This window comes from Sinohyriopsis cumingii, chromosome 17 (assembly GCF_028554795.1).
Source record: "Sinohyriopsis cumingii isolate HCF-2022 chromosome 17, ASM2855479v2, whole genome shotgun sequence".
Classification (NCBI taxonomy): domain Eukaryota; kingdom Metazoa; phylum Mollusca; class Bivalvia; order Unionida; family Unionidae; genus Sinohyriopsis; species Sinohyriopsis cumingii.
Window position 1 is genome coordinate 27,446,623 of NC_142977.1, and position 27,158 is coordinate 27,473,780.

Here is a 27,158-nt window from a genome sequence, read left to right on the forward strand (position 1 = left end):
ACCTCTGTGTGTGTGTGTGTGTGTGTGTGTGTGTCTTTCTGTGTTGTAATCTCAATAGTTATCAACAAGTCGCTGACAAAAATCTTGCGACTCTAATCAGTAGCATAGTTGCTGCTTGAAAACATGGTTACGTTTCCTCGTGCTTGTGTGTATGTATGTACGCACGCACACACGCACGCACGCTTTTAAGTACGCACGCACGCACGCATGCACGCACGCATGCACACATCCATGCATGCATGTATGTATGTAAGAGAGGGAGGGAGTGATTTGTGTTTTGCATCCCCTTTTATCGATAGAAATATTCAGGCTACATTTTATAATTCTTACAGCTTTCGTGTGTAGTGCCAGTGGTACATGTGATCCGTCAGAGTCCTTCGAAGCCGCTAAGTCCGAGATCCGTCAGAATCTGGCCCGTAAATAAGTATGAAAGACTTTATCTGGGTCAGGTCACATGACTGAATAGGAAGATAAATTACGGTGCAAATGTTATAGAACGGAGTTTTCAACTGCATCGCTGTGGGTTGAGTGAGTATATTTTCATTAGTTTATGTGATAAGCGTTTAAAGTTAAACGTGGATAGCCGTTATACATAATTCGTTGTTGTGTAAAATATAAGTAAAACTAGCTTTAGCGATACCGCTGTTGTCCTGTTGATTTGCAAACATAAGGAAGGGACAGGTGTGTTTGGTTGCTTGGAGGGGGTGGGGTGGTGGCTGCGTAATGTCAAGGGCAGGTATATGCAGGCCCCTTCATTGGTTAATAGAGAAGCCCGGGCCTCTTGCACAGACTAAATCCCCTAGATTATATTGAAATTTGAAAATGAATCGAAAACCAGTCCATATAATTAAGATATAAAGATTTAAAAGACAACTAAGTACACAACGAAAGTATTTAAAGGAGACCAGAAACCAATGGAAATATAGAATAATAATAAAAGTACTATAGCAGAAAACCTTATTCTGAAGTATCATCTGCGACCGTAATGCCAATATTTAAATATTGGCCTATCTTCTAGGAGCTGAATTTCCGTGACCTCGTATGCAAAATTTCCGTGCCTATTCGGTTACTTTCGGGATGTGACGTCATAGTAGCGACTCCAGCAGCCCAAGTGGGAGTTGCCAGAGTAAAAGACAATACCGTTTTGCGTTGCTTACGGGTGTAATAGAATATTAAGAAAAGCCTGTTGACATAAAAAAATAAAAAATTTCTTTTCCGAAAGATAAAGGCATAATTAAAGAATGGGTACATTATTACAAACGAGTCGATTTCAAAGCAACACCATACAGCACTATGTGCTCGTTACATTTCTCAAAGGAATGTTACGGGAGGGATCATGAAAAAATAGCAGCTCAAAGATACGCAAATGCTAGGCCTAGACTAAAAGTTGGCGCTGTTCCAGACATACCTTTGGACATTTTAAATCCTGGGAAAAGTGTTAAATGTGTGAGTTACGAAAACAGGCAGAAGGACGAGTAAGTGACCACAAAATGCAACAATCAATCCACACATCTTTTATCTAAAAACAGCAGTGCTAAAAACAAATCTGATAGCCCGACACCCTGGGCCCCTTCTGGTTTAAGTTCCGGCGCATCCTGTATTCAAACTGAGGTGCCCGTCAGGCTTGTCGAAACAAAAATTTTTTGCCTGAGGAAACTTTGATTGCGTTGGTGAAATGAGTAAATGTATTTTCAAGATGTTGACATACATGCCTTAACACGGCACAATCTAAATCAAATCACCACTGTCCTATGTGAAATTTAGATTTGATTTTAATCAAATGGAAACTTTTCTAAAAATAAGATTCTAAACCTGTCGTGTTTCGAGAAAACACAATTTTCAGTAATCTTATAAAAATTAAAAAATTTTTAAAAAATGCATTGTATACATGTAGTATGCATAAACGGTAATCTGTAATAATTGGAACTGATATAAAACTATTCCTCGGGCAGTTTAAAAAGCAGCGATTAAAAAAAAAGGGGTCAAAGTTTCACATTAACTGTCTGACAATAGAACGTGGGGGGGACTATTGACCCACCCCCCTTGCCCCAATGTGCGACCGCCCATTTGACGTGCCTTTTCTCCCTGCGATACGCCTTATTATTCCCCCATGACAAGCCCCTTTTGCATATTCTGGTCAGTTCTGGCTAAATTGCAAAATAGCTAAAGTTTTGATTTAAATACGCAAACAATAAAGCCGGTGTGACTAATGAACATAATCCTTATCCTTGCATTGATCTTGTGAAAAAGACTGCCCTTCGGACATACTTCAAAGAAACCATGTTCGACAGTGTGTGTATGTGTAAGCACCAGCAATTGATTACCAAATAAACGATGCCTATTTTGTTGTTACTTACGATGCCATTGACTTAATTTTAACAGTTCAAATCTGCAGTCACAAGTTACCGTACTTGTGGCAACTGTTTTTCTCACGTTTTATGCCCCACCTTATTTCCTTAGGTTTAAGTCTTAATGCATGTAACACTGTTTGCTGAATAAAATATTTATTCAGAATTAGTTCTTTCGGGCCACATATAATGCATGGTATATTTTGTTCTCAAGCTAACTGGTAAAAATTGAAATCATAGGGATTGAGGTCCGGGGCATATGGCCCCGTGGCAAACCCACTCTTTTTGGGCCTGGTTATATGTGTAACATTAGGAACAAAATACCATATGCTGTACGAAAAGTGTCAAAATTACCGGTACGGTTGGAACGGTTTTTTTTTTTTAAGACTGTTGATGCTTTGTTATTGGAACGGTATCCATATACCGTTGTGACAATATTCATATACCATTAAGACAGTTTCCATATACCGTTTCGACAGTATTAATTTACCGTTGCGACAGTATTCATGTACCGTTGCGACAATATCCATACACCGTTGCGATTGTAATAATATACCGTTGCGACAATATTCACGTACCTTTGCGACAGTATCCATATACCGTTGCGACAGTATTCATGTACCGTTGCGACAGTTTCCATATACAGTTGCGACAATATCCATACACCGTTGTGATTGTAAAGATGTACCGTTACGACAGTATTGACGTACCGTTGCGACAGTATTTATGTACCGTTGCGACAGTATCCAAATACCGTTGCGACAGTGTCAATATACCTTTGCAACGTTACATTTTATCTTCGCAACAGTAATAATTGCGTTGAATAAATGAAAATTACCGTTGCTACAGCAAAATGGCATATTATATCTAGCAATTGTAATGTCTGACAGCTGCAAATGTAACTTATAAGATTCATTTTACATTTTTTTTTTAAATCAGTGGCAACAATACATAGATACTGTTGCAACGACACCAGCGTTAAAAATGTGCCATTGAAACAACACCTGTGTTGAAATGTACCATAGCACAAGGTAAACTGTATCGTTGCGTCAGAAATAACCGTTGCATTGACAAAACTAAGCGTTACAACAATAACTAGACACTAAAGGAACGGCGCCGGTAGCATTGACCCTTTTCGTACACCATAAACCCATCAAATAATTGTACGACCGAGGCTGGTGTGCAGATGTGGACATGTATTGGAATTTGGACCCATGTTCTGGTGGCGGGACTGGATACAAGGGTTACTGAAATAAGATAAATAAGAGAAGAAAAATTGTGAGGAAGAAAGTTGTTTTATGTGAGAGCTTAAAATACTCAAGGAAAGCTGTTCACAGAATAAGATCCCATACATATTGTTTTCCAATAATAACTTTGTACAAATTTTAAAAAATCCCCATTAATAATGTGCAATTGCGAAGTACAAACAAAATGAATGAACAACTGTTTGTTAATAAACCTTCCAAGTTATTGATGTTTTCTGCAACTGAAGTTATTGCTATAAGCAAATTATTACGTAGCCTAGTTCGATGTTCGCATTAAAATGGAGACAACGGGATATTCCAAATATAAATTAGAACCTTTTTTCACCTATTTTATGAACTGCTAATGTAAAAAGAGCTAGAAGATTGGTTTCGCAAATATAGATTTCGACTACTGTTGAGTTTTAAATATGTACATATTTTATATATAACATATTTTTTATTTTCAGAGCTGCTTTCAATAACTATGGGTGAGTAATATTCCAGACCATTTTAGGTGAATAATATATACTGGTTCAACTCTCAAACAGTTTTCTTATAAACCCAAGTAACCTTATTGTGAGAGGTTACAAAAATGAAACTTTGCAGTTTCTTTTAACTAAGATGAAAACCAAACAAACGCACAAAAAATATATACACATATATGACTACAAAAAAATAGAGGGACCGCTCCAATAGCTTAAGTGGTTAGAGCGTCCACGGATGCGGGGGTTCGCGGGTTCGAACACCGGTCTGCTCATACCAAAGATTTATAAAATATGGTACTAGCAGCTGCATCGCTTGGCGCTCAGCATTAAGAAGCTACTGTTATTACTGGTTGGTCTGGTGTCAGGAATAATGTGACCGGGTGGGACATAATGCTACATGTCTGCGGCATGATGCCCCAATGCTAGACATCACTATAAACTGCCACACTGCAGACATCGTAGCGATATGACTGAAAAAAAGCTACGTTAAAATCCAAATCACACACACACACACACACGAGGATACACTTTCGCCGCTCAGAGAGTATGTACTTTTCTAATTTTCTTGTCATGTTAATTTACAGCTGATTACGAGTTCAAATACTCTGAGTCCTTTGATGTCACAGACGACGTGAAAAAGGCATATGACAAATATGGATTCATCATTTTAAGGTAAATAAAGCACACAGAGGTCTCCAAACTGGTAATGGTTATAACAAGTTGTTGATTCAACGGTTATGGACTTATTGTGGGTATTGTTCAGAAAATTTTGCTCATAACACAAACATTAAACAACGTCATAGCTACCCCTAAGATATTTGAATAAAGCCATTTTTCCGAGTTATTTAGCTGGAAAAATGTTGCGGTTTATTTTGTTTTGAATATATGTATTTCTCTAAAGTGATTCTTTGAATATATATATATATATATATATATATATATATATATATATATATATATATATATATATATATATATATATACATGGAGGGTTATTTCGTGTAATTAGTTGGAATTAGTCGTTTGACCTTTCGGAAACTGAGAACCTCAAAATACTGAAGGTTTGATTCGGCAAGCATTCAGTTGCACAGCTAAGACACTACACAATACTGACAATTTCATTTAGCTGTCAAAATTCTACCATGTCCTTGCAGTGAATATCAGTTCAAACAGAGTTATTGTTTATCACAATTTAGACATGCGTGTTGTGAACAAATTTAAAATTAAAAGTGACTATGTTGCTTAAGGTCGATCTCGCTAATGCGAGCATAATGATTTTTCTTTTGTTTTATTGACTGGTATTGTATGCAACCATCTTACGTCTGCTAAGGTAATAAAAGCCTCCCCCCACCCCGCACCTTCCCCAACCTTAGAAATAATCATATCCGTACTAGAATAAAAACCCAACATGTCGGTGCAGCAACTATTTATAACGAACATGATACCGGCGGCACGATATTTTAACCGATGTCACTCTGAAAATTAATGCTGAATATGACATGCTCATTGTAACCTCTAACCTCAATATTTATTCAACGGATGTGATAACAGTCAAGTGTTGATTGTAAGGAGGTCACAAACTCAGATCGAGGAAAATCGATTACTAGTATCAGTTGGGATTTCGACCTATATACTAGTTACTTTAATACTGAATTTGTATACATTTACTTTTCATCGGTATTATATGACCATTATTGTGCTGACGTGTCTTTAAACTGCTGCAATATGTTAAGGTTAAATATCTGTATAAATGCCAATGTGTTAAATTGAAGTTCGACCCACAAAATATCCAGCCAGTGATGTCAATTCTCTTCCTAAAATGGGGTACATATCATATATAATTTCCATCTTACCCCCAGGTCAAAATTGTTAAGAATAGATGCGTGTTTCCACGCTCAAATCCTTGAGTTATATCGATACCTCCGAAATAATTTTTTCATTATCATTTCGGATTTATTTTCACACGGAGAGCTTGGTAAAACCTAATCTTTTGACTAACCCTGAATACCCCAAGTGTTGCAGAAACATGATTCGCTCATTAAATCAGAAACAGTATTCTGTGCCATTGGCAGTCAAGTCACTTTGTCATTAAAAGTTCCAAATGAGGCGCTAAAGCATTGAAAGTTGCTTTACAGTCTGCATCCAAAGCTGCCTTGCAGTCTGCATCCAAAACTGCCTTAAAGTCAGCAGCCAAAGCTGCTTTACATTAAGAAGCCAGAACTGCTGTACAGTCGGCAGCCGAAGCTGCCTTATATTCAGCAGCCAAAGCTGCTTTACATTAAGAAACCAAAGCTGCTTTACAGTCTACATCCAAAGCTGCCTTAAAGTCAGCAGCCAAAGATTCTTTTACATTAAGAAGCCAGAACTGCTGTACAGTCAGAAGCAGAAGCTGCCTTACATTCAGCAACCAAAGCTGCTTTACATTAAGAAGCCAAAGTTTCTTTACAGTCAGCAGTTGAAGTTGCCGTACAGTCAGCAGCTGAAGGTGCTTTACAGTCAGCAACCAAAGCTGCTTTACAGTCGGCAGCCGAAGTTGCCTTACAGTCAGCAGCCAAATCTGCTTTACAGTCTGCAGTCAAAACTACCTTAAAATCAGCAGACAACGCTTTTTACATTAAGAAGCCAAAGCTGCTTTACAGTCAGCAGCCAAAGCTGCCTTAAAGTCAGCAGCTAAAGCTGCTTCATAGTAATCATCCACAGCTGCGTTACAGTAAGTAGCAAAAGCTGCCTTAAAGTCAACAGCTAAAGCTGCTTTACAGTCGGCAGCCGAAGCTGTTTTACAGTCTGCATCCAAAGCTGCATTAGAGTCAGTAGCCAAAGCTGCTTTACATTAAGCAACCAAAGCTGCATTACATTAAGAAGCCAAAGCTGCTTTACAGTCAGCAGCCGAAGCTGCCTTACAGTCAGCAGCCAAAGCTGCCTTACAGTCAGCAACCGAAGCTGCTTGACAGTCAGCAGCCAAAGCTGCCTTACGGTCAGCAGCCAAAGCTGCTTCACAGTAAGCATCCAAAGCTGCCTTACAGTCACAGCCAAAGCTGCCTTTAAATCAGCAGCCAAAGCTGCTTCACAGAAAGAATCCAAAGCTGCTTTACAGTCAGCATCCAAAGCTGCCTTTACGTCAGCAGCCAAGCAGCCAAAGCTGCTTCACAGAAAGCATCCAAAGCTGCTTTACAGTCAGCATCCAAAGCTGCCTTACAGTCAGCAGCCAAAGCATCACAGTCTTATTGAATTTAGATCCTTACGCTTTGCTGATTTACTTTTTGTGATCTGAAGCAGTCAGCCACTGAATGGAAAAGTTGCTGTTCAATTTCCAACACTGAATCCTTTTGAGTTGATTTGATTCAAAAATTGCAAGCGCATCGAAAAAGAAAGAAAGGCACATACGTCCGGGGACCTTATGAGTCAGGAAAATCGTAAAATACCAAGCCCGGGAATCATTAAAACATGGCATGTGAAGCATTTCTTTCGGATCGTCACACATCGGCGTAGAGGTTGGACCTCAAATAAATACAAGTGAAACAAATACACGGTATTGCAATTCCTAAATTTAGCAATTTTCATCTTCACTTTAAAAAAAAAATACAAAACATTGGGATCTTCCATTATACAACTTGAACTAAACCTTTTAAGTACTTATGTGATATGTCCACAATGCATACGATCAAAAGTGAATGAATGAAAAATAGCATCCTTGATTTTGAAATTTTAATGGAATTATTGCATAAGCCGGCACCTATATTGTATAATTTGGTCAAAACTCGGTAGTCTCTTCGCCAAGGGTTGTCACAATAGATTAAAATGTTTAATATTTACAGGGGACTGATGGACAGTGAGGAAGTTGCTAAACTTACAAAGGCTTTGGTAGAGTTTGGGCTGGTGGAAAAACACTCGTATGGGGTAAATATGATTATTCCTAAAGGTAAGATGAATTTAGTAAGACAAAGATACTCAGATTATTAAAATCAAATGTTCAGTAGCGTGCTATAAATTGCATTGCGCGCCCTGTTGCTCGTACGTGAAATTCTCTTTTCTACTTACGATTTCAATACACGTGATTTTTCAAGATGATGGGGAAAAAAAAAAATACTCTGATCACGTGATGTTTAAAGGGAGATGATGGCGAGAAAAAAAATCTGATCACGTGATGTTTAAAGGGAGATGATGGAACAAATACTCTGCCATTATTCTAAAAGAGGAGACAATCATCGAGGTCATTATCAATTTAGGCTTGGACCTCATTAAAGAGAAAACTAGACATAAGCTTAGACCTGTTGTTCAGTCCTCTATATCTGTGACTTTTATGTATTTTCTGAATGGATTTCTGCAAAAAAAATACTGTTAAACCATTGATACTAATTTTCAGGTTTAGATTGGTACGTTTGGGTCTTTTGTTTTCAACGCTTGACATTTTATGATGAAACAGGAAATCGGTAGCATCCCTGAATGTGCGATTTCCAAATTAGTTCATTAAAATTATATTTACTCCACAGACTAATAAATATATTCATAGCAAACAACTGTGTGCTGAAACGTTAGTGAAATACGATTTCTCCTTAATTATAAGGTTCCTGACAGGGTAGGAAGGGAACCTAGATGCATGATTTGGAGTCATCCCGGAAACGATGTCACAGGGATGGTGCCTAGAAGTGAAAAGGTTGTTACAACGTGTGAGAAGGTACTAATCACGTGTTGTTTTTTTTTAAATTAAGCTCTTATTATCGATGTTACATTTCTTTCATTTGAAAGTTACCGGATCAAGCTGGAAGGGAACCACGCATGATGCTCTGGTCTCATCCAGGAAATGACGTCACAGGTATGGTTCCGAGATGCGAGAAAGTAGTCACCACATGTGAAAAGGTATTACATATTTGAAATGGACTTATTAATATACCAGTTAGAAGCTTCAAAACTTATACTGTACCAGAAAACGGTCGAGAACTACCATAACGCAGAATCAAGAAATAGTTGTCGAATTATGTTCTATAAATATCAATATTCGAAAACAATGCATCCGGCGAAACACACGTACATAGATACTGGCAGCAGTGCCTGTTATCATCGTTATGCATCCTCGCGTGAAAAGCTTGTTTTTTTTATACCTGACGACAGCGTTTGCAACCTAAAAGAGAAACAATATTTGACTAATACAGCATTCACTACTACTACTACTGCTGCTACTAATTGTACAGCTACTTTCACTAGTCATACTACGGTGCAAATCGTTAAAATATTAACATTGTTTCTTCCTCAGAATGATAAAACACGAATAACATGCTTTGCTTATAAATTCGTTCTTTGTCTTTTCAACCAATAACAGGCACCAAAGTGCACTGTGCATCACATTATATATTTGTCATTGCTTTGACCTTAGCTGACTGGAGGAGACGAGTTGTATCATTATCACACCAAGATCATGATGAAGGATCCCAAGAAAGGGGGAAGTTTTGAATGGCATCAGGATTATGGGTAGGCTCAAATTCATACTTTATTTTGAAAGGATATCACGCGGTAAAAGCTATGTTCTCTCTCTCTCTCTCTCTCTCTCTCTCTATATATATATATATATATATATATATATATACTGACAGCAGTGCCTGTTATCATCGTTAGGCGTCCACGCGTGAAAATCTTGCATTTTTATACCTGAAGACAGCATTTGCAACCTGAAAAAGAAACAAGATTTGACTACTACAGCATTCACTACTACTACTACTACTGCTACTACTAATTGTACAGCAACTTCCACTAGTCATACTACGGTGCAGATCGTTAAAATATTAACATCTTTTCTTCCTCAGAATGCTAATATGCGTGTATGTGTGTGTGTGACAAGAGTGGAAGCGACAGTCAAAGAATGCTTATGCCTTACTCGTCAGACCATGCATCAAAATGTCATGGAATCAGCCATTGAGCGTTATTCGAACGTATTTGATGAATTTAGCAAACAAGTATGTTTCTTGATCAGCAATTGTTATTGAAGTGATAACTATTACACATTTTTTGTCCCCCTGGAGTTTGTGCGCGTGTCGAGGTGGTTTGCAAATATCGTTACCGGAATGATTGTTTCGCATATTAAATACCTGCAAAGCGGAGGGGAAATTCTTGTTCTTTCTTTGTTGTGGTCATAAGATAAAAACGAGTCAGTAAATCTGTTTCAATCATAAATATCCAAATCCTGCTTAACATTTCACTTAGGCGAAAACACGCTTAAAAAATAGTGATCATATTTGTGATAATCAAGATGCATTCTTTTCATCAGAAAGTTTTATTTCACTCAATAGTTTTTTACTGTTGTAGATGACATGGTTTATTTTTAAAAAATAGATATTGGTACAAAAATGGCTGCTTGGCTCCTGACCTTATCAGCATGTTCTTGGCAATAGATCCGTGCATTAAAGAAAATGGAGGGCTTCAGGTATCGCCATTGCCTTAAACACTTTTAAATTACTGATTCCTAGATTTCTATATTGTTTTAATATGTTTCAATTTCCCATCATGTAAAAGTGATTATATAACCTGATATAGAGTAACCATTTGACATAATAATAATTATTAAAAAAAATGAAGTATAAAAAATTAAGAATTCAAACTGTGTCGGATGAGTACAAACCATGCACATATATTTAGACAAAACGAATTAGTTAACTTCCTCATCATTTAATCGGACAAATATATTAACTGCATCTCTATTTTGCTAAGACTTCACGATGTGTATTGCTGATCGTTAATCTAAGAAAAACAGCAAGAATGTCCAGAATTTATTGACGCAATTCTTTTGATGGTTTAAAAAAATATATGTATATAACTGAAGTTGAATATAATGACGTAAAGTACAGGTCTGATTCAGCTGGATGAATGCATTATCATTCCGGAATATGAACAACTTGTTCTTTTTATCATTATCCTTCGTTCAGGCGATCATCTGTCTGAGTGGATTAATAGCACCTGGTGTGTTCTGCGATCGACGTTTTATTTTTTACAGCAACTGCTTTATACACTTTGGCTAAGATATAGTCGTGATTTATTGACGCGACTCAGGACGACTTGATTACAGGTACTGGTGGGATCACATAGATTGGGGCGGATTGATCACTCTTTTGTTGAGGGTCAACAAGGTGCAGACAAGGAACGAGTTGAGTGGATCAAAGGCCGATGTGAACATCTGTATATTAATCTCCAGCCAGGTACGAATTCTATTTGTTTACATCTCTTATTTTTAATTACATTGAACCCGGCTTGTTGTGTTACATTTGGAAGACCTCGTGACTTTTCTATCAACATCTACCTTGGAAATATTTCGATGGAGTGATACACTGTATAAAGGAGGGAAGTCGCCGGAAACTGGCAGAGGACTCATGTCAAGAGCATTATGATACCGTAACTGTTATGCACTAGGTCTTTAGTGAATTCAGACTTGATAAAGAAAAAACTTTGGAATGTTTCCACTAGTAACAAGTCATCACAATCTAGTCACTATACTGAATGCAAACATAGCCTGTGACGTGCAGCATGACGTAATTTGGTAAACAAGGTAAATGTACAATGCTTTCGGGCATTTCTGCGCACTTAATTTTCCGTCTCCAATATTGAAGCAAAACGCATACCGAATTCGACCGATTGATGAAAATAAAATACAGCGATGCTTAACATTTGAAAAGAGGCAATTGTCACCAGAATATTATGTTCAAATAATATTAATTTCGGACACAGGGGATACCATCTCCGCGTTTTCCTTACTCGCGATATGTCGGTCTATTCTGCGCACAGCGTTGAAAAGATGTAATATTTATTAATCGGACAATATAAATGAAATGCATTACTTTGAACTGTTTCTGTCAGCATTTCAGTCGAGTAATTAGGTCAGGTTTATAGCTAGTTTTACAAACATCAACGTAATAATTCCAATAAATGGCAAGATATATTAAGCAAACAAAACCGATCTTGAAAAAAAGTTAGTAAAGTTCAAAATTTGATATAAACAAATCCATTATGAGGAAGAGAAATAACAATGAATAGAATGTAATGTGTTTACAACGTCTTGCCGATGGGGAAAAATTACTAAAGAATTTAGAAACAGACTGTGCGCTGGTGAATTTCTTGAGAATTTATATTAGCGGCAGGCTGACACGTTGGGTAGCAAACGATTTTATACGTGTGGGACAACTTCTTGCAAAATGGAAACTTGGATTAAAATGAACTATTGTTTTAAGGTATACATTTCCATCTTTTATATAATGTATTTATTTGTATGATTCTGAAGATATATAGTAAATCGGATTTTCTGGGTTACCGGTTCAAGAAGGTCATGGAGTGAAAAATCTTCATGTTGACATTTAGAATCACATTTTCATATGCTTTTCGAGTCGAAATGCCGGATATTTGTGTACACTTTATGAATATCACTTTTCTTAATTAAATTGCGATCATTCTTTCTTGATACATAATGGATTTGTGACCCAAAATAACACGTGATCCAATGTTTACAGAAATAACGTATCGTTGCGCAGAATTACTCTACGTGCAGAATTAGTCGAGATGGTGGTATATACAGTGGTGGTTACTGTAGTATTTCTTAAGTGTTTTCCGGTCATTGGTGGAATGGCCAGAGCGTGTTCACATTGGAATATAATGCGGTTTTCATAGCTGGAGATAGATGGAACACCTGGAATGGATATTGGCATTTCAGCTACTTGCAATGGCATGTAATTCATTTTTTTAACCGAACTCTTTGACTAAATTTGCCACTTAATCCCTGGTCAAAATATCTCTCCATCTGATATTAAACTTTTCGCTTAAATACATTGTTATGAGATGAAAAACACGTTGACAGTGTACAATGAAAAACGTTCGATCCGACTACACTATAACTTCAAAAACTACAGAAACCTCAGGTCCAAATTATGTGTTCGAGCTTTCGGTTCTTTATAATTTCACTGAGAACAACACGAACTAATTCTTTATACTGAACGAGCTCTTTGCATAATGCAGTGTCTTCGAGTGATTGATGTTTGAGTTATCGAACTTTTCAACATATACTGATGCAAATGTTAAAAACGACCAAATACTCTAAAGTGTAGAACATTAAACGTCAAATACGTTATCGCACAAGTCTGCACTTTATATGATTAAGAAACTGCTACAAAGAGAGAAGAAAATATATTTCAGTAAGATATAACATACCTACGTCAACGTGAAAGGATGACTTTAGCATTGTGAAGATCAATTGAGACAACTTTCAAGAGTAACCTAGGACGGAGTCCGATCTTCAGGTTCTAGTTGTATTGTTGCGCATCGGTCGACTGTAACTGCAAAACTAATTATACTGCAGGTGTCCTCAAAGGTTTGTGCATGCATAGGATGTTTACATTTCAAGCGTACAGCGTACGATTGAGCTCTTATGCTATATAACTTTCTCATCTTCACCAATTTTTGTGCACTTACATTTGTCAGTCTTTTGAAATGTTTAAAAATCTAAATTCCCCTTTTAAAGGAGATGCACTACTTTTCCACTGCAACTTGCTGCACTGTAGCGGACCAAATGACAGCGAACAAAGACGCTGGGCCTTCAATTGCTCCTTCAACAAGAAGAACAATGATCCCGTAATAGATCACCATCATCCTCGTTACACCAAACTCCATAAGGTAACCCCATACAAGTCTTTTTGTTGATTACCTATTCATGGTTTCATTAAAATTGTCAGCGATACCCCTCAAATAACGAGTTTCAGTTTTCTTGATTTTGATACATTTTGCAGTGTACATTTGCCATATATATTATAAATATTATCAATGAGTGTGTGTGCGCTTTGGATTTTTAACGTAGCTTTAACAATTTTCCAGTCATATCGCTACGATGTCTCCAGTGTGACAGTTCACAGTGATGTCTAGCACTGGGGCATAATGCCGCAGACATGTAGCATGATATCCCACCAACTCGCATTATCCCGACACCAGGCCGAACGTTCCTAACACTAACTTCTTAATATTGTGCGCCAAGCGAGGCAGCTGTTAGTACTACTTTTATAAGGCTTTGGTATGACTCTGCCGGGGATCGAACCCACAACCTCCCACATCCGAGGCGGAGGCTCTAACCACTAGGCCACCGGAGCGGTTAGCCAGGTTGGGACTGTATTTAACAAGGAACCTGAAAGCAGTTTCGTGAATGAGATGTTTATTTATAATCTAATGGAATGATAAGGATTATGAAATCATATTCATGCGCAGAAAGACCATCAATGGATTTAACAGAATGAAGCTCACTGAGTTAAACAAAGATATTAGGAAATTCTATCGTTTGTCAATGGACCTAATCAGAACAATGTAACTTCATCGAGTAATCAAACGAGAATCAAAAGACATGAAACTTATATACAGATGTGATCGATATATGGATCTATCACCGTGGATGATTAATGTAAAGAACTTTTACTCAAATGTGAACAATACATGATTCTATCACCAAGGGTATTAGAGAACAGAATTTGTGCAAAAATATAAATAATGTATGTTCCATTAACATGCAGGATGTAGGTATTATTGATCTTCATTCATATAGTGATATTGAATTATAGATCTCACTCATGCAGTGACATTTGATAATATTGATTCAAAAATGGAACGTGGAACATGTTTATCTCGAAGCGTCCAGCTGACAATCACACTGCATTTCAGGTTCCACCGCTGTCGTTGAATTTTCTAATATACCTCTGCAGCTGAATATTGATTCCATAAAGTAGCTTCCTGACAAAATTCGTTGCATTGTGATTATACAATGATAGTTGTTGGTTATGTGCACCCGGGTTACACTAACCGCTTAATGCTGAGCTTCAAGCGAGGCAACTGTTAGTACCATTTTTGTAAGTCTTTGATATGACTCAGCCAGGGATCGAACCCAAGACCTTCCGCATCCGAAGTGGACGCTGTAACCACTAGGCCAACGGAGCGGTCAATATTACCTTTGGCGGTCTTTTAGTCCAAAACATAACTAATTGTTGAGTTCTCTAAAATGTAGGACATCCTCTAAAGTTATTAAGAAAAAACGGTTTATCAAAATATTTCAAAACATGATATTATATTTTAGTTTTGTCTCATGGCAAACGCTCCATGAAAAATTCAAAACATATTATATTTTAGTTTTGTCACATGGCAAATGCTCCACAAAAAAGTTCATAACTGCAAACCGAAAAGTAAACAGAATATTTAAAATAAATGCAGTTATGAAAGTACAAATGATGATGTTCAGTGAAACTGGAAACTAATTCCAGCATAGCAGTGTTTCTGCTGAAAAATTCTGACCTCTATGGTAGGTGTTTCTTACCGCGCATCAGTGTACATGAATTCAGTCATTCATACGTTTCATGTTTTCTTATTTAAATTGTGAGAAATGTGCTAAGATTCTAATGCGTAACAACAAGTGTGATACTGAAATTAATACATGGTGATGACGCTTTCTGTATTTTTCATTTAAAATGTCCCTTGTATCTTTAAGGTCCCTAATTCAGCCATCAAGGAGTGCAATAATTTTACCGATTTTACCGGGAAAGAGTTTCTGGATCCTGCCACCGACAAGACGGTCAAGGCTGGCTCAAAAGCATGGGAAGACGAGAAGAAAGAGTGAATTCGATATTGTTGTCAACAACATAATATATGCAGTCTTCTGTAGTAATCAATAGCAAAGACTAAGAAAGAGTATTTTATTTCCCATTCAAACGTTTGATGTGATTGCCAATCTTTTATGGAATTTTATTCAACTATTGTGTGCATTTGAGCTTCCCTTTGTTTCTTTAAATTCATGCTTATGGTAAGCTTTTGCAGTTGTGGTGCTAAAACAAAAGAATGGTTCAGATTAATCGATCATGAAGCAAAAACAGAGAGAGAGAGAAGGGATATTGAAAGAAAATAGATACAAGGTCTCGTACAAATAGGTTGGAACCAATCGATTAAGTTGGAAACAACTGACAAGACTTCATGTCCTGCACAATAATGCACTTCTGCCACACTGCTTTCACAATTCGTAATGAAATGCATTTCAAAATAAAGAATGATTCTTTTCACAATTATTCCATACTAAAAAAAAGTAAATTTCTGCTGTTAGTATTTTGCGATAAAAGGGACAGCCAAACCAACTTCTATATTTGATATACATGAAGCTGTTCAGGCTAATGCTATCATGCAAACAGTTTGCTGGAGCTGTCAGCTTTTGGATGCGCATATGCCTGATGAGTTTACCAGCTGTATTATTTAATGACAAGAAAGTTATGGAGGGGTTCTCATTAACTGGGCACAGATGTCACTAAATGCTTCGTTTATGGCTGAGGATGTTTCATCTCACGTAGAAAAGCGTTATCAGGATGTTTCGTCCCAAAAATCCAGTTCATTCCAATGTCAAACTGACATTTTATATTAGATATTTCATCAGTTTGGCTTTTGTACATAAACATCATTTTTTAAAAAATCTTTTTGAATCGCCATTTTTAAACTTTAATCTTTCCATGCATAGGTGTCACTGCTGAACATGTTATGAATATATCATAATGTTGTTAGTGACGGAATATCATACAGTGTGCACAACTTTCATTTTACAACATACCCATGGTGGATCTGGTTTTCGATAAACGGATGCTATGTTTGTATCGCACAACTTGTCTGGAACTATTTACTAATTTTTTGTCCAACATCTTTACATCGATAATCTAAAATGTACTGAATCGAATGTCTATAAATCCCTCTCTTATCTTTAGTTACATTAACACTATATATTTGGAAAGCGTACAAGAGGGGGATGGGCAGGTGTTAAATACAAAACCGCAGTTTTGTTTATGTGCAGAATCAGAAAAGACATGACGAATAAAATCTTACAGAATAAGTTGCTGAACTGTAACTAAATTGTTGTTTTACAAGAAATGAAACATGCTGATTTATAGGGTATATCTAATGATGAAATGGTGTCGGGAAATTTCACTGGCTATAAGGGGTCATACGACCTGCCCATAACCTAAATCTAACCCAGTTGTAAAATGTTATTTTTATCATTCAATAATTTATGAAATGATACCTAAACATGTGCAAATAATTTTAATATTTCAATCACTATGTATCAAAGATTATTACGGCAATCATAATTGGTCTATGCATTCTATATATTTTACTTTTCATAGATCTCTTTGAGAAATGTATGGTTAAGAAAATGAATATTCTACAATAAGTAAAAATGTGTTTAAAGATAATATGTATATATTTTCATATGCTGGAAGAAATAAATAATTCTTCAGGTGAGATGAGTTTTGAAAATCAAGAGGATTTGTTATTGACTTTGTCGATTTTGGTTTTCCTTTTGATTTTTCTTTTTCCATCATGCAGATTCAAAATTGAAGAAATGAAATTTTTCCCATGTTGGCAAAAACATTTCTACACGTAGTTAAATTGATGTCGGTATGGACAAATCAACTTTTTTTGCTGTTCTTTTCACTGAGAGAACTCTTCTATATCTTATCTCTGCTGAAGGAGGCTAAACATTTGTTTGGGCATTATTATCTTGCTTTAAAATAATTGCAGATTTATCTGATTATCAATGAACAAATAAATAAATGAATGAAAAAGGAGTGAAGGAAAGAAAGAAAGAACCTGCAACAGGAATTAGCTGGTTGATGACATGTCACCAGTGTCTGTTATCATATTTTGAGGCGAACAGTTTGTACGCAAAATCCCAAACTATCATAACATCGTTTCAATTGATCAGATATAGATGGTTTAGTAAAGATCACACAGGATAAAACTGAAACATTCATTTCTAATGACACATAAATTTACGTATGTTCAATGTTATGGATTTTTTTCCCATCCATTTATTTTCAAGATGCATGGAAAACAATTACATTGTTAGCTGTAATACTGGACAGTTTTTACACCCCTACTTTGATCTCTTTTGGTTGAGGTGAAAACTCGATCTTATGAAATCTTTCATTTGAGTGCTTTTTGAGATAATATGTTCTAAGATATTATTTAAAGTTTTTTCTTTAATTAATTCCAGACTCTTTTGGCAACTTGAATTGAATTTGAAATGCATGGTGCACCTAGCAGAACAGACCAAGTCGTTTGTTGCTTCAAATGGGATGGTACCTTGTAAGAGAGACAAGTTATACCTATGTCATGAAATAGGTATAATGGTACCAATTGCAAAATGCCAGGTACTAACGGTGTTGGGAACATTGTATTCTCATATAAACAACATACATTTTATGTTTATGTATTTCTTAAGACAAAATAACTTTTTCCTCAGTCTAGTTTTGGCAGAGTTATCTCTCATCGATACTGCTGACTATATGGTTCTTTTCTCATTCTATTTTTAATCTATTATTGGTCTCTTTGACAAGTGTTTGACACCCATGCTGAAATATGGCAGGAGGTACAATTATCTCAACGTTATCATTGAGGTCTACGAAGAAGAAGAAAAAATAAGCCAACAACTGGTACCGTGATACCATGAACTAACCACTGATTAAAGTTCACTAACAAAACCACAAAAGTTTAATCCCAAGTTTTCGAATGGTAAACTCTTACAGCATGTTGTTTGTAACACACATACAGAATAAATGTATTCAAATAGTTTATATTATGCATGTAATGAGGAATGGTTTGCCGGATATCTGAAAAGAAATAAATACATTTCAAATAAAAATACATGCATAACACTTTCAACGCAACTCCATTACTTAAGTACCATTCCTCCCTGCCCTGATTTGTCTTTAAAAAGGTAACTAAATAACAAACCGTATAGAACTTTTTTTGTAAATATTTTTGTCAAGTATTTTTTGTTGGAAGCAAAATAAGTAAAAGTCGTTGGCTGCCAAAGTGAAGAATAAAACATCAATGTGACAATGAAAACGATTATATTTGGATTTATGAATGTAGGTGGAGGGCTTCAATAGCTAATAATCCAGAGGTGACATTAAATGCACGAATTTATGAGCTAATTATATAATACTAATTTTATAACGAAACCTTAGAGGTTAACAATCACCAATGTAGACTAACTCAAAATAGAGAGGTGTCCTGCCTACTTGTAATTATAAAATGACAGGGAGGTTATGACTATTAAGGAGGAGTTATTGATAGGAGCTCCACTATCAATGGGAAATATGATACTCTCTCAAGGAGAAATACTGCAAAATTAGGATATATCCATTTAAACTTTACATGAAACAACACACTGAAAGAGAATAAACAAATACATACCAAACTTGTGATTCCATAATACGCACATCACTAGACACATTATATAACAGCTTGACTCGACTTTATTTTCAAATAATAACCTTTCTTTCTGTTTCTTATGATTAGACCTTTTGCTTTCTTAGAACTTTTTCTTGAATTTATTTTCCGCAATTGATGACTTGCCACACTCATAAGGATGCCAATTTCAACCTCTATACCTGTGAAAACATGAACTATTCACAACTGTTATGTTAATGTTTAGTCCATTTCTGGCTATGCGACAAGATGGCAGTTAGCTGGAAGCAATTGGAAGTTTTGATAGTTATTAGAAAGTTTGAATTTAGTTTGGATATAATTTGATTTTGTAAGAAAAAAAAGACAGCGTTTTCAGGATAAACTAATGCATTTATCAAAACCAAAATCACCAAATAAAAAAGACACCCCCCCCACAACATTCAAACACTTATGAGCATGCACCTAATCACAAAATACAGATCAGAGCAATAAACTTTAAATAAGTGATTAATAAAAAACTGGACTAATTGTACAATTAAGATATTACTTTTGTTTTCTGTTGGCCTTTGCCCATGCATGAATTTAAACACATGGAAACAATTTCATAAATTCGAATTACAGGCATATCATTATATTCACTAATATAATGTAGCCCCTACAGCTGTGTTGTTTGAATTGAGTTACGACAGGAAATGGATATTAAATGATATAGTTGTGGTATGGAAGAATCGCCAAATGATGATATGGAACAAAGGAATACCAGATACCAACTATGCTCATCGAAGAAACAAGTCAAATTTAAAAGAACATACGTGCTGGTAGAACTCAATCATTATACATTAGGTTTATATATATATATATATATATATATATATATATATATATATATATATATATACATACATACATACATACACACATACACATACATATACACTAACATGTCAAAACAAAGATAAACACAAAATACTTGCAGGAAATATTAACAGGAAAATGCAACGCAATTTTTTGCTCAAATAAAAGTTAATGCTTGCTTCAAGTTGGAAAAAATATGATCTGTTACATAAATTTGCATGTGTTGTTACCTTGCCAAATGTTAAGGTATTGTACTATTGCATTTCTTTATAACTGCTAAATTTCAGACATATTTATTTCTCTGGCAGATGGCATCTTTGTATTGTGTTCTGTTCTTCCTTGTTTCAATAAGCTCATCAGCAGATCCCTCTGAATGTTGTTGTTGTTGTAGGGTTTAACGCCATTTTTCAGCACAAGATAGGCTATACATGGCAGCCAGTATAACTGGTTGAGGAAGAACCCTGGAAAACTCCAGGAAGAACCACTGACCCACGAGAAGCTACTGCCAGGCTTTGTCACATACCCACGTTAGCCAAGCCTGAGACTCGAACCAATGCATATACAGGTGAGATGGCAGTGATCCGGAATGGTGAGCGCTTTAGACAACTCGGCCACTCAGGGCCCCCTTTTAAGTCCGAGTCAATGAACTGATTAAATTCGGACTTAGGAACCTCAATAATTAATTAATATAAATATCTTGACAATATAGTCTATGCTGCAATTTCTTGAAACTTTTGAAGGTTGAGCTTGAAATGTTTTAGTTTGACTTATGAAATCTTTGTTCTGAGTCTTATAGTAAAGTTCTCCAATTGCAGCTGGTCTACAAGACTCTAAATACGGAGACTGATCTATTTTTGTGGGTTTTGTTTTTTAACTGTGTGCATTGCTTTGACTGACCATGGTGTTGGTTATGTACGTACACTTAGTTCTCCAGAAAGAAATTTTAAGAGGTAAGCATGGCAAAAATGAACCAATTCTAGGAATAAGTACAGATTACAAAAAGGAAGTACACTGTAAAGACAGGCATAAAAACTACTTCATACTAAGTGTAGAAAACTTCTAGGTGATTTGTCAGAATCATCTTCAGTGCTTTTTAAAAAGTGAAACGGGGATTGTGTGCTGATATGATATAAAACTACATCAAGAACAATAAAGAAATCCGTTGAGTGTTTTAATGAATAAATGACAAGTTGCTTTTATTTTCATAGCAAAAAATGAAGCAAGGACCTGGTCAAGCAAATACTACGCCTGTCCATACTCAGATGTATGCATTTCTTTTACGATTTTTGCCTGTACCTATTATGTGCATTAGTTTGAAAGCTAGATGCATACTGCATGTGTGTCATTTAGCCAATAGTGTCTTTTAATTTCCATATGCCCGTCGAAGCAGTAGTTGACGAGAGCTGAAATGATCCATTGTGGAAGAACTGATACGCATTTTAAATTATTATAAATCCTGAAACAATTGGTTTGGTTTCCTGTATCATCTGCTTCTGACATACTACCCATTATGGAATTTGAACAGCTGAGACGAGAGAGTGACAGATAGACAGAAAGCAACGTACAGATGTAAAAATGTTTGATTCAATTATTTTTAATTTAGGATACATGTATGTTCAAATTACAATTTCATATACTGTAGATTGCTTGTGAAAAACATGGAAACTAAAACAATAGGCCATTTTAGCAAAAATGTATTCAACTGTAATAGTAATGTGAACTGCTGTGATTATAATATATAAAGATGTTGAAATGAAAAGATGAAAGAAATGCATAAATGTATGAACTAAGAAAGAGTTGTATATTAAAACATGGACATGGATCAACTCTTCACCTTCCCTTTAGGGTAATTTTAGTTTTGCACACTGAAGAGCTGCAAAGGTCAGGTCATTTGGAGTTCAACAGCTTCCTTGAGGATCAGACTTTGGCAATTGTACATCATTTATGTATGTTAAATAAAAGTTTATATCAGCTGTAATTTGAGACCAAACTCTTGTACAAGTTGTGCTGTTATAATCTTTTACAAATCTGAATGAACATCACGTTGAAAGAAATGCTTTAAAAGCCTGGATAACCTGACATTTTATCACGTCAAGAATCTTCAGATTAGTGTTTAGTCAGATGGAAATGAAGCATTGCATATACAACGAAAGTTTTGTCGAAAATTATCGAACTTTAGTGTATATAAATGAACAAAACAAAAATGATCTCAAATTGTTTTCACTTTTGATATTTATTTACTGTAGAGGCATATCTGCATGGTTTTATATGAGAAAATCTAGAAGCTTATAGTTAAACCAAAGATCTCTAATCTTTTTAATTCATTACCAAAGCAATATAAATGCATCTGGTTACGAAATAAGCCCCCAGATATGGTATGTACACAATTTGACAATAGCTGAAAACAATCAAGAGTTATATAATGCAATCTAGTTTAGTTTCCTTTGTTGCAGCTAAGAAAGCTCATGTAGGAAATTGCAAAAACATTTTTATAGTGTCAACTTAAAAGTTATTGACATCATAGGTTAGCTGTGCTTTTCTTAGGTTTGGCCTATTTAACATTAAATCCACAGAAAGATATATTGATGGAGAATATGTTTAATAATAAAGGAATTCATCAAATGTTTGTTTATTTACATCCTGGTTCACTACAATGAAAAGTCATCCGATAACTTAAAGCTCTGTTTTACCTGAATACATATAATATTTTTAAACATTGTATCATTCACACTCAACTCATCTTGTCATCCTGTTTCTTTTGCAAGAAAGTGTTTTGATAGAGAATGTGAAATGTCTTCTTTGCAGCCTTCATTATTTCTGATAGTTTGCCTCCCAAGCCTTGTTTGAAGCTTTCACTGTTTTGTCATAGCGTGGGTCCAGGAAATATTTGCCAGTAAAATCATCAAAGTTCTGACACTCTTTTACTGCTGAATTGGGAACCTTTAAAATAAAAAACATACAACTAATATACATACATGTACCAATATCTTAAGCAAAACAACCTAACGAAAAGATTTGGGTCAGAAGAACATCATACAAATAATGATCCAGTATTGTTTATCTTCATATGATTCTCACTGTTCCACAATCAGATTACACAGATCATACTTAATCACTCTTCACTGTTGGTCCTGCATCAACCAATCAAACGTTTAGCTTATTTAACCCAACTAATTTGAGTGTTTGGATAAACAAATTAGTGATTTAAATATCACAATATTTAAATGTACACACCTGCCACATTGGCAAGCAGTGTTGTGGTTGCTGGGAGGTAATTATGCAAAAAGTGTGTTTTTAGGTCCCAAGCATTGTCATTGCACATGAGGCAAATAATGAATGTCCGACTGAGAATATGATATATTCGTATAAGCTTATAGTAAAGTGAGTGAAATTTACATCGGATTAAAGATATAAAGAAAAAACTTGTTTTCTCTGAAGTATATAATACACTTACAAAAACCAACAACAGTTGGTATATTTAGCATTGTTCTATGCCATCACCCCTCCACCCACACACACACACTCACATGTTAGTACTCACATTACAACAAATAGACATTAAATAAAAAATATTTTTACAAAGTTTGTCCTAAAATCCATCGGACTGAGGACTATTTTCTTAATTAGATTTTGTCTTCATTACTGTCATGAGTTCGGTGTATATGTGTGTGTGTGTGTGCGAATGTAATGTAAGTGTCATCTGTGTTCATGTTAGTACTCATTAGAGACTTGATAGTTGTTAAAACTTCCCAAATGTTGATTTTTTTAATTCTCAACATAGAAAACAATCCTTCTGCATCTGCAGTGCTGTGAGGGAGTGGCAAATATGCTTGGTGGTGTTGCTACACTATTCCCATTTTTAAAATAATCATGTTTTTTTTGCATTTTATATGGAGTGAAAACAGTTTACAGAAACATTTCATTGTCACGAATTTGCCAATAATCTTTAATAAAAATGATTTAAACATCATTCAAGGCAATGATGTGTAAAAACTTGTGTTTTCCTACACGCGTACGTTTGATTTACATTTTGTTGTAACTTGTATCTTGTAAGTTGTAACTTCAATGAATAGGGCAGTTTATGAGTTCACCTTGCTGCTATAAATACAATTTGACATCATTTAGCCACAAAATGTGGCATGCAACATCATATTGGTTTTGGGAAAATACAAAACAAAATCAAAGTGTTCCCCTTGTAATGCTGAACTGCATCTTGTACTTTGAATCTGCTGCTCTGCTCACATCAATATATACAGAATAACTCAAATGTAAAATATAAACCAGATTTAGCAGATAAAAAGGATTTCAAATCCTCTGATTTGGGTAGATTAATGATTTATTGGCTAAGATAATTGTTGCATTGTTTGGTCCAATAAAAGAGTAAACACAAGACGCTATTCAAAAGTAACATCTCTTAATTCTTATAATTTGCATTGTATATCCATTCCTGCTTTCAGTAAAACTAATGTCCGTTTCACGAAATGTTATTGTCCTTTATTATACCTTTATAAAATTCTCATTCTTGTCTGAATTCATATATTTTGCAAAATCTGGTATTGTCACTCTTTTCTTGCATTCATTTATCATTCGATTGTGTACATTATTTCATTCGCTTTTACATGTGCTCTTAACTTACCAACTTAAAAGCATCTATATCTGAGGTATGTGTTCTGTTCAAGCATTAGACTGACTGGTGAAATCCAGAACTATGATCTACATTACTTATTAATGGCAGTCTGAATAATAATTTTGTAAGAAAATCATTAGACAAATCATAAGGCACATATATGTATATACATTAATATGGCCGTGGTGGACAAATTCTTTAAGACTTAAACTTTTATAAAGTTATTTAAAACTCTTCATGAATTAACCTTTGCAGATGTTAAAAAGATTATACTATCCAAAATTAGCATGAAGAAAAAGAGTTAATCGGTCAACCAGATCTACATATTATAAATATACTAGACATTATGGAATGTTGACAAATATCTATACAGAAGATTAGGTTTTACATTCCTCTGGAATTTTCTATAATTAGATGTACCAGCCATTAAATTGGTACTGTGGTAGGTAGATATGAAGGCAACATTAATTTAGAGTGATTTGTAACTTCTGTTCCAGAAATATTTACTATTTAATTCAAAACTCCACTTGAAGGGAGATGACATGCGACTTTCTATTGGGCTTTAAGGTAACATCACCCCGGAAACATCTTTAGTTAACACTACATCTTGAAAGTTAGCCATTATGATAGTCCATAGTGTTTAAAACCATGTCTGGGTTGAGTAAAAAAAGAGCATGTTTTTGGCATGATACATCGTGTTAGAGCAGGTATGATTTTAGTCAATAGTTACCAATAGAAGATGATGCAGTGAGGAAAAGAATGAGACAAAAAGAAGTTGAGGTGGGTTTGTATACTGTTACTATGTGTGATTTGGATCTTTAACATAGCTTTAACAATTTTTCAATCATATCGCTAAGACATCTGCAGTGTGGCAGTTTATAGTGATGTCTAACACTGGGGCATCATGCCACAGACATTTAGCATCATATCCCACTCAGTCATTATCCTGACACCAGGCTGATCAGCCCTAACAAAAATCTCTTAATGCTGAGCACCTGATGAGGCAGCTGTTAGTACCATTTTTACAAGTTCCTGAGACCTCCCACATCTGAGACGGATGCTCTAACCACTAGGCCACTGGAGTGGTCTGTATACAGTTACTGGAGAAGTGCCTGAACAAGGCTAACTCTAGGAAACAAATATATAGTATTCAACTTTTCAGCATCCATGTTAGATGGAGATTTCACACTAAAATATTCAGCATGTAAAAATGATCTTCATTTTTCAAGGAGACAACTGCAATATCCATAAAGACCAACCTTTTTGTTAGCTTTGTGGTATATTTATACATGATCCATTTCATCATTGCATGAATCCTATTTAATCACTGGTATGACTCGTACCTTGTGTAGTTTGGTATACTGGGGATGATGGTGGTCTATCGCAGGGTTGTTACTCTTTTTGTTGTAAGAACAATTAAAAGCCCATCGTCTCGAGTCACTTTCATTAGGTCCGCTGCAGTGCAACAAGTTGCAATGGAAGAACAATCCATCGCCTTGACGAAAAGTTTTTAAAAAATTACAAACTAAATTAGAATATTAGAGAGCAAGCACATTTACACAGCTTAGCAAATATTTCAATTCATTTAACTTCAAGAAAGGTATATTTCAATATATTTAAATTGTATAACTAATTACAAAGTAGTGTGATTTTATTTTCTCATTGATCATTGGATGTAATGATTCCAAACATATTTCCTCTTCAAAACTTTAACACGGAAGAAAACTTTTGAGGAGTTGCGCAGGGGTTAACAAAGTACTTGAATGCTACCATAAAGTACCTGAATCCTATCAAAAAGTACTCAAATCCTAACAAAAAGTACTCAAATCATATAAAGTACTAGAATCCTACCATAAAGTACTTGAATCCTAACAAAGTGTTCAAATCCTACCATCTGATCATCCTGACTTGGCTACCTGTCCCTGGTCAGGGCACTCAATTCCAATTGCCCCTTGGGACTAAATACCTTATTTGTCTGGCCATGGCAGGCATCACCAAGCTAACTATACAAAACTTTACATTTTCCTAAATTAATGCCTTTTGAATGAATATAATGCTTATTAATATCAAACAGAATCTTCATTAAAGGAATTTGCAAAATATTGTCATACTGAAAACACTTTTAGACCCACTCTACTACGATGATGATTTCTTTTAAAACAAAACAATTAAAATTGTAAAGCATGGATCTATTCATATGGATTAATGGCATTTCAGCAGTCTTGAGAATTTGAGGCTGACTAAAAATATAAACATGAAAAGTTGCAAAACTACATGTGGAAGAGAAACCTTTCCAAATCAACATAATCAAGTAATGTCACAAGGTGATATAAACAAAATCAACTGTAAAATTATGTGGAAGATAAATAAA

General features: G+C 35.4%; 2 protein-coding genes across 5 annotated transcripts in view; one reads left to right on the top strand and one right to left on the bottom strand.

Moving 5' to 3' along the window:
* The first annotated feature begins 390 nt into the window (after positions 1–390).
* On the top strand, positions 391–17,371 carry LOC149778305 (uncharacterized). 2 transcript variants are annotated; one of them, XM_089939124.1, is made up of 10 exons: positions 391–528; positions 4,060–4,080; positions 4,662–4,749; positions 7,893–7,974; positions 8,642–8,752; positions 9,449–9,543; positions 10,402–10,492; positions 11,132–11,261; positions 13,568–13,719; positions 15,566–17,371. In XM_089939124.1, the coding sequence occupies exons 2-10, from the start codon at positions 4,077–4,079 to the stop codon at positions 15,692–15,694; spliced, it is 882 nt and encodes a 293-aa protein (XP_089795250.1). In that variant the 5' UTR covers positions 391–528; positions 4,060–4,076; the 3' UTR covers positions 15,695–17,371. The 2 variants fall into 2 exon arrangements, with proteins under 2 accessions (XP_089795250.1, XP_089795249.1); XM_089939123.1 differs by lacking the exon at positions 8,642–8,752 and adding an exon at positions 8,824–8,934.
* A 5,373-nt stretch (positions 17,372–22,744) lies between these two features.
* The window catches only part of LOC149778306 (uncharacterized), a 28,095-nt gene continuing 23,681 nt past the window's right edge, over positions 22,745–27,158 (bottom strand). For all 3 annotated transcript variants that reach the window (XM_089939121.1, XM_089939122.1, XM_089939120.1), the window contains 2 exons: positions 26,131–26,282; positions 22,745–23,100 (listed from right to left, as the gene is read on the bottom strand). In XM_089939121.1, the coding sequence (XP_089795247.1) occupies positions 22,972–23,100; positions 26,131–26,282 (281 nt within the window). In that variant the 3' untranslated portion in view covers positions 22,745–22,971. The remainder of the gene's footprint in view (positions 23,101–26,130; positions 26,283–27,158) is intronic.